Below are 9,798 nucleotides of genomic sequence, written 5' to 3'. Positions count from 1 at the left end.
AGTGTTGATTGTTTTAGCTAGTGTTTGGATATAGATTGGTTAAAACTTGAAAAAAATGAGTTTTTAAACATGAGATAAAAATTGATTTTTGACAGTTGAAATTGTGTTTGGACATGCATTTTATTTGAAAAGATATTTTTGGGATTTGAAGATTTTGTTTTTAAAACTTGCTAAAAAATAGTTAAAATTTGTAAACAAACAAATATTTGAAAATAAAATTTGTAAAAAAGCTCCCAAATTTTATGCCAAACGGGAGCTTCATACTTTGAGAGCGAAAGTTGTGAAATCTTATTATTAAGTTACATATAAAGGTATCTCACCCTTGGAACTAAAATTTAGTTTGATTGTAATTCTACACTTTGACATGATCTTACTATGTATTTTGAATAAATATAGGTCAAATACTATTCCATAAGTTGGACAAATGGAACATTAAGTCGCAAAATGCCGCAGATCCAATACTTTCAAACACGATGCATGCCACTGGTAGTAGTAAGTGATCAAACCGAACCAAAAAATCGCACCAAATCAAAAAGTAAAATCAAACCAATTAAAAATCCGATTAGATTTGGTTTGGTATTGAATAAAAAAGGGAATTTTTCATAAAACACCATCTTTTTGGTTTAATTAGCCATTTATAGATATCCTTTGTTATATTACGTGTTATAGATATCTTTTATGTTTTATACAATGTATTTTATGTATTTAAGCTGTTGTATTCATTAATACAACCAAAAACATAGGCGTAAAATCTGGAATTCCAGCTAAGTTTGACATGTATTTAGCTGTATTCAAGCGACATTAACATTAAATACAGTAACGTATTTGCGCTAAAAACGGAAGGAAATATAATCACTTGATATTCTCCTAATTTAACTCAACGAACTAAAACGATCCCTCATTAATCTGTATTTGAAAGATACATAATAAAGATTATAGCTGAATAAAGAGAAATACATATGAATAATACAGTTGAATACAACAAAATACACCTTAATTCATCTGAATAAAACACTTGAATACAACAAAAATACAACTGAATACAGCTGAATAAACTCTTGAATACAAAAAAAATACAACTAACTTCTGCTGAATAAAATAGTTGAATATAACTAACTTCAACTGAATACAACTGAATACAGTTGTATAAAATACTTGAATACAACTAACTTCTGCTGAATAAAATAGTTAAATACAATTGATTAAACCTGAATACAAGTGAATACAGCTGAAGAATACATTCGAATACAACTGAATACAAATAGGCTGGGTTTGTCAGCCCACTGCGTCTTCGACATGGACACTCCTCCAATTGGGCCCGAGGAACTGCCCGAAACATCATTAGAATTAGAATGATGAGAATTCAACCCAGACGATGATGGCTCTGAAAAACTTGAAAAGTGCCTCTCAATTGCAGAACTAACATTGCCGCAAGTGTACGGCTTTCCGGTGGGCGAAAAAACGACCGCCGCAACACGAGATTCGGTCAAATCGAACGGTGCTCGCGTGCTGTTGCTGGCAGCTCAGCCCGAATCTGGATCTTTTGTGAAGTACGCGAGTGTGGTTGCTCATATTCCGGCTCAGACAATGGCTGATGATAACGTTGGTGCCGCGGAGCAGAAAATTGAGAATTTGGGTGGGAGAAGAGTTAAGAAACTAGGGTTTGTGGGAGAAGAGAGTCTGGTTGTATGCAAACAGAGAGATTGTATTGGGATTTGCAGATACGCGGTAATTATGTGAGAGAAAATACAAAAAGCGAGAGAGAAAAATAATATTTAGCATATATGGTGCCTTAATTGTAGGATGTAACTATATTTAGATTTTTTGCTATAAAGGATAAAAGGTATTTATAGGATGTAATATTTTAAAATGGTATTTATTTAAAATAAATTAGGTACTAAGATTTTCTATAGGGTGTAAAAATTCCAATAAAAAAATCCGAACCAAACCGACATATAAATATATAATTTTTTTCATATACTTTTAAGACTTTTCATAGAATTTTCTTTTAAAATGTCTAGAAATATTTTCGGTTCTCTTGTGGAATGTAATATTTAGTTAAATATGAAGTGCTCTATTTTTATTAACTTTAAATAATGGGTTGTATGATCATTTTCTTATCAACTAATGGTGAAATGCATCAATCTCTTCGCTATTCCATATTCATATGTCAAGATCTATCAAATTTTTATATCTTTTTTGAATTTGAAGTGGTATTTCAATAATTTAAAATTAAATAGAACATATCATTGTATATATATCATATTGATTTTTATGTTTAATTATTAAATTCAGTTAACCTTAAAAGTGTACATCAACAAAAAATTATTGTCATACGACTAAAAAAATAAATATCAAATGTTACTAAAAATATTCTCCCATAAGAATATGTTAGTAGATAATATATTTGTCAATTTTTTTAATTTCTATTTACTTATAGAAATTTAACAAAGTAAAACTGAAATAATATTCATATAAAAAAAACTTGAAAAATCCGTCAAAATCAAACCAATCAAAATTAATATAGTAAATTTGGTTTGATTTTGATAAAAACTGAACCAACACGGTCCATGTAGTAGTAGTAGGTGCATCGCACAGATAAAGGGATCTTTTTTGTCATTCTCTGTGAATTTTCTCTTGAATTTGGAAAACTATAAGGGGTATTTCCGTCAATTGAAACCAATCCCCATTTTGGCCATATGCTTGCGTGGACTGGAGTCACTGGACTGAGGTTGGGAGCAGAGCAGTGTGTGTCCGCAACAATGGGTACCGCCGGAGCTTTCTACTCCGTTCCGTTGAACCACCAATTCCACCGGCGGCCACTTCTTTTTGGCCATTTACATCAAACTCCCTTTCTCCTCCCTATCACTTGGCCACTCATCACTTCCTCTCGGCACAAAGTAAGCTTTACATTCTTCATTCTCCATTTAGTTGAATTACTCTTTGCGAACTCTGTTATTTTTTCTTAGATTATCAAATTATATTTCCGTCGAAGCTCCGGCTCAAGGCTCCTCGTGAATCCTCCCCGTGCCTTATTTTCAAGTCAACATCAAGGTATATCTGTAAAGCACATTGCAATTTTCGCTTTATTACTGGTAATTTTACTGTGAATTTCTTATGAATTGTGAAATGCACTATAGGAGGGAGCGGCAGCAGTGAAGTTGATCCGGATCTTCGGTCCGTGCTTGAACTCGCGACTGATTCTGAACTCTATGAACTTCAAAGAATATTATTTGGTCCTAGGTAGTAATATAAATGTAACAGTATCGTCCTAAACTTTTAGTGTTTTATTAAAAAATAAGGTGCTTTGACATTTCGAAACAAATTTGCCTTCTTGCGTGGTTATGTTTCAGTTACTTCAGTCCATTGTTGAAGTCAGTAACAAAGAGAGATGAAATTGATGACATTATGATTGGAGAAGACCTGGAAGAGAGGGAAGAATTTTTGTCGATGCTTGAATCGAGATTTTTATACCTTGCAGCTGATGCTCGCTCCACATTGAGGTTTCTCTATTATAGTACTTGTTTAGAATAGTTGTGTTTTAGTCTGAACTTTAAAATTTTCTTCGGTCCAATTACTGAAAGGAGTTTGAATCAATGTAAAAATATGCTTAACTCAAATATAAATCACTCAGCTGTACATTATTGCCCAATCAACATAATATTTGGTTTTAAAATTGGGGGAAATCATGCATTAATCTCTCTCAGGGGGTTGGCGGAGGGTTCTTTGTTGCTATGACGAGTGGATAGATAATTGAGTTCTGTTTTAAAAACTCAGATGTGTGTTATCTTCATTATTCAAACTTGATTCGCTGTCATCAACTTTTAAGTTCTACATGCAAATTACATGGGTGCCTCTGGGAAGTATGAATTATCACAACTCAAGCTTTTGATAGCTAGCTCATTATTAAAAGATTCAGTGGTTGAGTATGTGGAGTTTAAATGGTAGTGATGTTTATTGGTTGCTTGTAAAGTTAGACTCGTGATAATGAAACCAAAATAACTGACAATTGTCACCCTATCATCTCTAGTTTGATGAAATTAGACTTTTTAAATGAAACTGATATGACTGGTGATCGTCACCCGATTCAGCACTAGTTTGATATACACAGTGTTTTGGCATTTCCTGATCTTCTACGTGATTCTTTTATTTTAGTTTTTTTTTTTTTTTGTTTTAACGTGGCAGTGATTGATGTTGTTTGAAATTCAATCTAGGGGTAGGAGACCATCATATAGAGAGGTATTGCTTGGTGTCAGGGAAAAATTAAGTATAAGGTGTTCGGCCAAATTGTCGACAGAGGACCTGGAAGCAGAGATTTTTCTTTATATGCTGCAGGAGTACTCAAGGTAAGTCCCTTTCCTTTTAATTTCTATGAGAACAAATGGTGTGGTTGAGGAGAGGGACTTATTTTTGTTGTTTTGTTATTGTGGATGCTTTAAGAATTTTTTTGCTAGTTATTTCACATACTCCCTCCGTCTTATATGGTATATGAAGTTTACAATGTTTATTTCACTTGTATTATACAAATGGTAGAGAGAAAATTTTAAGATAGTGATTGAAGAATTAGTTTGATAGAGAAATACTACACTATTTGATTAGTAAAATGAGTTTAAGTTCGTGAAACTTGTGAAAGTTGTATAGAATGACATTAGTAGTTGATTTCATCTTAAAAAGATGATGTTACTAATAGAATGTTGTAACTTTTGAACAGTTTAAGTTGTCAGAAAATAAAAAATGGGACATATAGATAGTTCTTATTGTTTTTCTCCACCTCGATTTACTTTTCCTTCCGATCAGTTCCATCGGATTTCGGCGCGCTTCAAGGTTGTCAGGTTGATTGACAAAATAATTTTCCTAATATCTCTTAATTCTCCAGTTTCTGTATAGGAGGTTTTCTCTACCTTTCTTCTTCTGCTAGGTCTCACCGAATCACACATAGAGATATTGATTACTTCTGTTTGTTTGGAAATATCGACTCTTATATGGACCTTACAAGAAGAATATATATCTTCCACAGTTCAAAAGAGAGCTTGGATGATTCTGATGGGCATGGTAGTCTAGAGTTTGGACTTAATAAGTGGAAGGTACAAGCTGTTGCCGCAATAAAAGCTGGGGCGGAAGGAGCCCGTTCAATAATATTAAAGGTTTATTCTTATATTGTGGAAACTTAAGTTCTTTTGAGCCTTTTGGTCATGCTTTAATTAACATGACCTTTATGTTCTAGGGTGGCGGGGTGCTAACATTGGGGAGGATATACAGCGGGGTAAAATTGATACCTTGTGATTTCTGGAATTTGCTTTCCTTATCCTGTGCTTTGATCCTGTTTGTAACCACAGACCGTGTTTGCTGTTTTTCTAGTTAGCCAGGAGATTTTCTGGAAAGATGCTATTGGAGGCTGCCAACTATCAGATAAGTAGGGAAGTCCTTAAAAAGGTGCTTAAAGGTCCTGAGTTTGTTGGAAACTGTAGCATATGTTAGACACTTTAAATGAGTCTCTTTGCTGTTCCTGAAATGTGCTCTGACATCTGGATCTCTATTTCTTTCACTTGAATTATGATCCTAAAATTGGCTAACTATTTATAATTATAAAAAAGAAGGTTGATTAACCATTTGTTTTAGAGGAAGTTATGTGGTCTGGGTTCTAGCGTCTTTTAAATCCACTTTTCTTGTTTAAGGATTTCATTCGAGTGGGAACACTTGTAAAAGTTATGTAGTCTTGGCATTGTGTTGGTACATCAAGAGCTGTTTTGGATACATCTGCTAAAAGTTAGGCTTTGTTGAATGTTAAGAAAGTTGCTAGGAATGTGCTTTTTGAGAAAGTTGTAGCAGGTAAAAGTAAAATAAATGGATTATCATTTGGTTGCATGCATTTGCTTGAAAAGAAAAGGAATTTAAAATCAAGAATTAATCAATTTCCTAAGCGAGTCCTGCAAATTTTGCACGACTTAATTTGGAGGATCCTTTGCAATGATTTTCATGACCATATTTCCCAAAATTTCCCGGTTATGAAATGCGTGAAAAAGTTTAAGGTTCAAGAAAGTTGACTTTCCAGAAAGTTCCTTTTCATATGTAGCAACCTAACGGTGTTGTAATGAAATCTCTTGGACGGAAGGAAACATACGAAAAGAGATGGTTCTTCAGAAATAGTGATTCTTTGGCATACCAAAGACAAATATTAATAAAGTCTGTCCTGCATTGCATGTCTTACTAGATAAGTTATAACAGTTGATTTGTGATTCTCTCACATGGTTTTCCTCGCTTCACATGGCTCTTGTTGGTTTTAGGGTGGAGAAGTGGCGGCTCTTAGCCTGGAGTCCAGATTGGCCATGCTGGCTGCAAAAAAGGTCTAAGAATCCTATAAATATACATTGGTTTGAGGGTTGCCCATTCTGCTTCACTACAGAAGATTACTGCCTATAGTTTTACTGGCATAAAGTCCAGCAGAGACCTCTATAGGAAGAGTGTCATCAGTTTATCTTATTCATGAATGATGCAGCCTCATACTCCTTAATTTCCTTAAGATTCTCCACACTTTCTATGCATTTGAAGAAAACAAATCATCCTGAAAGGCCATAACTGCTGAATTGTTATGTTAAATGACCTAACAACACAAGATAAATGAAAAAGAAAAATGTCGACTTAGAAAGACCGTATCAATTATAAATAACTGAAACCTTTTATGATGAAGTTAGTAATTTTCTTTCAGGCTCTGCTTCAATAACTACAATTTCTATAGAGTTCTAAGTACATGCTAACATTTCATTGTTATTGGTTTTGACAGGGCTTAGCAGGTGCTGCCTCCCGTTACTTTGGTCTAAGGAGCATGATGACATTTCTTGGTCCAATGTAATGTATTTGTCTTGGAAACAGTGCCATGTCTTTCCCTTTTTTACTTTCTCAGAAGAACAATTTGCTTCACTTGTTTATATCTGCAATAAAGATCACTTAGTTCTTCTCCTTGCCGTCCTTTTAGTTAAAGTTGCTGCTGCATTAGCGTCATTAGTAGACATTGCTCTATCATAGAGCACTCATCTCTTCTTCAATAAAAAGAGCTACTGGAACAACAATCCTCTTCCTTCAGTTGTAGGATCCATAGCAGACATCTTGCTCCCATTCATGTCAATCCACTATGCTCTGCGTATTTAGCTGGACCAGGTGACTCTTTTAGAAAACCTTAGGGGTGTCAAATAAATGGATTGAATCAAGTTGGGACGGGTTAAAATGGGTTGAGTCAATGAATTGGTTATGACTCAACCATATGTTTTGTAGAGTTTTAATGGGTAAATTAGGTTACCTTAATAGTCAAAATTGACTCCATACTTTTAGATGGGTTAGTTCGGGTTGTGTCCAAATTGACCTATCAATGAATTTGTGTCCAAAACAAGTGGCCCAAACATGTATGGGTTGGGCCGTTTTCACTTATCTGAGCTAAACTTGACACCACAGAGAACACCTAATTTGTCTTAATAGACAAATTATTCCACGTTGGAATGAAACGAATCCAAATGGAGTGGAATGAATATTGAGGATTCATAAAGCTTGCTCAGCTGGTCCGAAAGTTGAGTTGTATTTTGTAACTTATTCCATTTTATGCAAGTGCTTAGACTAACAACAGCTTTTTTGGTATCAGGATTAAGGATAAATGAATGCTTATATTCTTTGGCAAGATTGCAAAATCGAAACTGAAGCTTTCTATAACCAAGTACTTAACGGAGTTGTGGGGCGAAATATATGGAGAGAAGTCATAGGGTTATGTTGGATTTTGTGGTTATCAAATTTTCCTGCTCTCTGTCTTGCCGTCATATTGGATTTCGTAGTTGTTTGGGTCGAACTGGTTGATGCAAGTGACAAATGCTTCAACTGAAGTTGTATTCATTATTCAAAGGCAATAGAGTATACTCGTTAGTTCAACAGTAAATGATTGGATGGCGAAAGAAAAGTATAGTAAATGATTGAATGATGAATTATGGACCTTATGACCATTCTCTCTTGAAGGCTTTAGCTTATAAGATAACTCTGCATATTTTTTGCTATTTGGACCTTATGACCGTTCTCACTTGGAAAAGATGTTTCTTTTACGAACTATCTCTAGGTTTGCCTGTTAGGAAACTCCTTTTTAATATGGTTCACTCTTTTATTTAATTTCTTTCCTTGACTTTGTTGCCCAATTGCTGTCTCTATCAGTGAAGGTGAAGCAGTGAATTAAGTTCTCAGTTTTTCTGGTTTTATATACGTCTCCTCGTATTGTTCTTACACAGTCTGTGACCACATTGTATCTGGCATCTTATGCAGTCTGTGGGGAACACTTCTAGCAGATGTTGTCATTCAGATGCTTGGAACTGATTATGCTAGAATTGTCCGAGCAATTTATGCGTTCGCCCAGGTAATGTGCTATCATGCTTGAATCTCCAATTACAGGGATGGAGCCAGCTCTTATAAAATGGGAGAAGAAGTCATAAGATTGATCTATTTTGATTATTCCAGTTAGAGATTTGTGTGTTTGTTTAAAGATAAATGTGAGATTTACATCTAGTTTTATAGGGCCTAATTTACCTTAAATTAGTATAGGAATAAGATGGGCTGAATAGAGCAGAATTGATACAGAGGATTTATATAGCCTCCAACTAGTTGAGATTGAGGTGTGTTTAATTGATTGATGGAAGCATTTTTAAATAATTAAGTTCAGTATAAGATGGTAATATATATACTATCAAATCAGCAAGTTTACAAAACTTAATGCTGTATAAATTCAATGAGGAATTAAAGAACTTTACCGTTCTTTGTATTCTGGTTAAATTAAACTTTAAGGTTTATTTATTTTTTCATTTTTTAGTTCTAATATTAAGTCTGTTTAAGGTAGAAAAAAAGCATCTCTTTCATCTTCTCAGGTGTGCTAAAGTCACATGGGGTGAACTAGTTTGAATAGTAAGTAATCTCTTAAAGTTAATTTTATCATCTTCAATAGATATCATTGTTTCATAGCCTTTCTGGCTTTGGGACATTTCAAAGAAAAAGAAAAACTTTTAACAAAGGGATTCATGGACTCCCAACCATAAAGGTTCCACTGCCCTGTTCAAACCCACATGATCTTTCACCTTTGTTTGTTTTTTTCTTTTTAAGTTCTTATACAAGTTGCCCTTTAAGTTTATGTTATCTGCCTTGAATAGCTGAAGAGATATTTTTGGTGGTTACTGCTGCAGTATAGGATATAGGGCTTTGAACATGCACTGTTTAAGAATGAAATGTGATGGTCCTGTAATATTTTTCCTGCATAACTATGAGTAGGTAAGGTTCTTAAGCATCCTCGTTTTTCATTTACTTCAGATCCGAATCACCCGCACATACAAAACATCTGATGTTCAGTAAAAAAGCTTACTCAGAGTCAGAGATTGAACTCTAAAGCTTGCGGCATGTGGCACACTGGGATATTAATAGGGTATTTGGCTTGAAGGTGGTTCTCTACTTGTGCATATTAGCTACTGGAGAGAATGTTCCCTGCAGTGCTCAGAAGGGCTTGTCATTGTACATACGCTTAGGGTGGAAGATAAGTCTCTTCACTAGTTTGAGATAGGCATAAAGCCTCCTTGAACTTGTATTTTCGTAAATATTTAGATTACTGACTAAAGAAAACGCTGTTGTTAGTGGTAAAAATATGAAAAAAAAGACACCGAAACCGGTTGCTGTAAGTTTCTGTTGTGTATTGCCAGGGTTGTGTGAGGGTTGATGTTACTAAATTTTGTTATTTAATTGTTCTGGCCTACGTAGCTTGAGATATGAGAGCTTTATCACATTTTCATA

At 34.5% G+C, this 9,798-nt stretch overlaps 1 protein-coding gene across 2 annotated transcripts; it reads left to right on the top strand.

The window, feature by feature from the left end:
• Positions 1 to 2,682: 2,682 nt before the first annotated feature.
• On the top strand, positions 2,683 to 9,798 carry LOC104227136 (uncharacterized). 2 transcript variants are annotated; one of them, XM_009779298.2, is made up of 12 exons: positions 2,683 to 2,900; positions 2,970 to 3,054; positions 3,141 to 3,243; positions 3,354 to 3,503; positions 4,215 to 4,346; positions 5,018 to 5,144; positions 5,225 to 5,263; positions 5,359 to 5,433; positions 6,285 to 6,344; positions 6,782 to 6,846; positions 8,293 to 8,383; positions 9,325 to 9,798. In XM_009779298.2, the coding sequence occupies exons 1-12, from the start codon at positions 2,700 to 2,702 to the stop codon at positions 9,364 to 9,366; spliced, it is 1,170 nt and encodes a 389-aa protein (XP_009777600.1). In that variant the 5' UTR covers positions 2,683 to 2,699; the 3' UTR covers positions 9,367 to 9,798. The 2 variants fall into 2 exon arrangements, with proteins under 2 accessions (XP_009777600.1, XP_009777605.1); XM_009779303.2 differs by having other exon boundaries at positions 2,806 to 2,900; positions 2,996 to 3,054.

The sequence above is a fragment of the Nicotiana sylvestris genome, chromosome 3 (genome assembly GCF_000393655.2).
Source record: "Nicotiana sylvestris chromosome 3, ASM39365v2, whole genome shotgun sequence".
NCBI classification, from domain to species: domain Eukaryota; kingdom Viridiplantae; phylum Streptophyta; class Magnoliopsida; order Solanales; family Solanaceae; genus Nicotiana; species Nicotiana sylvestris.
The sequence above is the reverse complement of the archived record's forward strand: the minus strand, read 5'-3'. Positions and strand labels throughout refer to the sequence as shown.

Excerpts from the sequence above, each read along its gene's own strand:
- LOC104227136 (XM_009779298.2), top strand. The coding sequence starts at position 2,700 with ATGCTTGCGTGGACTGGAGTCACTGGACTGAGGTTGGGAGCAGAGCAG. Across the intron at positions 3,504-4,214 it reads GATGCTCGCTCCACATTGAG|GGGTAGGAGACCATCATATA; the intron begins GTTTCTCTATTA and ends AATTCAATCTAG. Across the intron at positions 5,145-5,224 it reads CCCGTTCAATAATATTAAAG|GGTGGCGGGGTGCTAACATT; the intron begins GTTTATTCTTAT and ends TTTATGTTCTAG.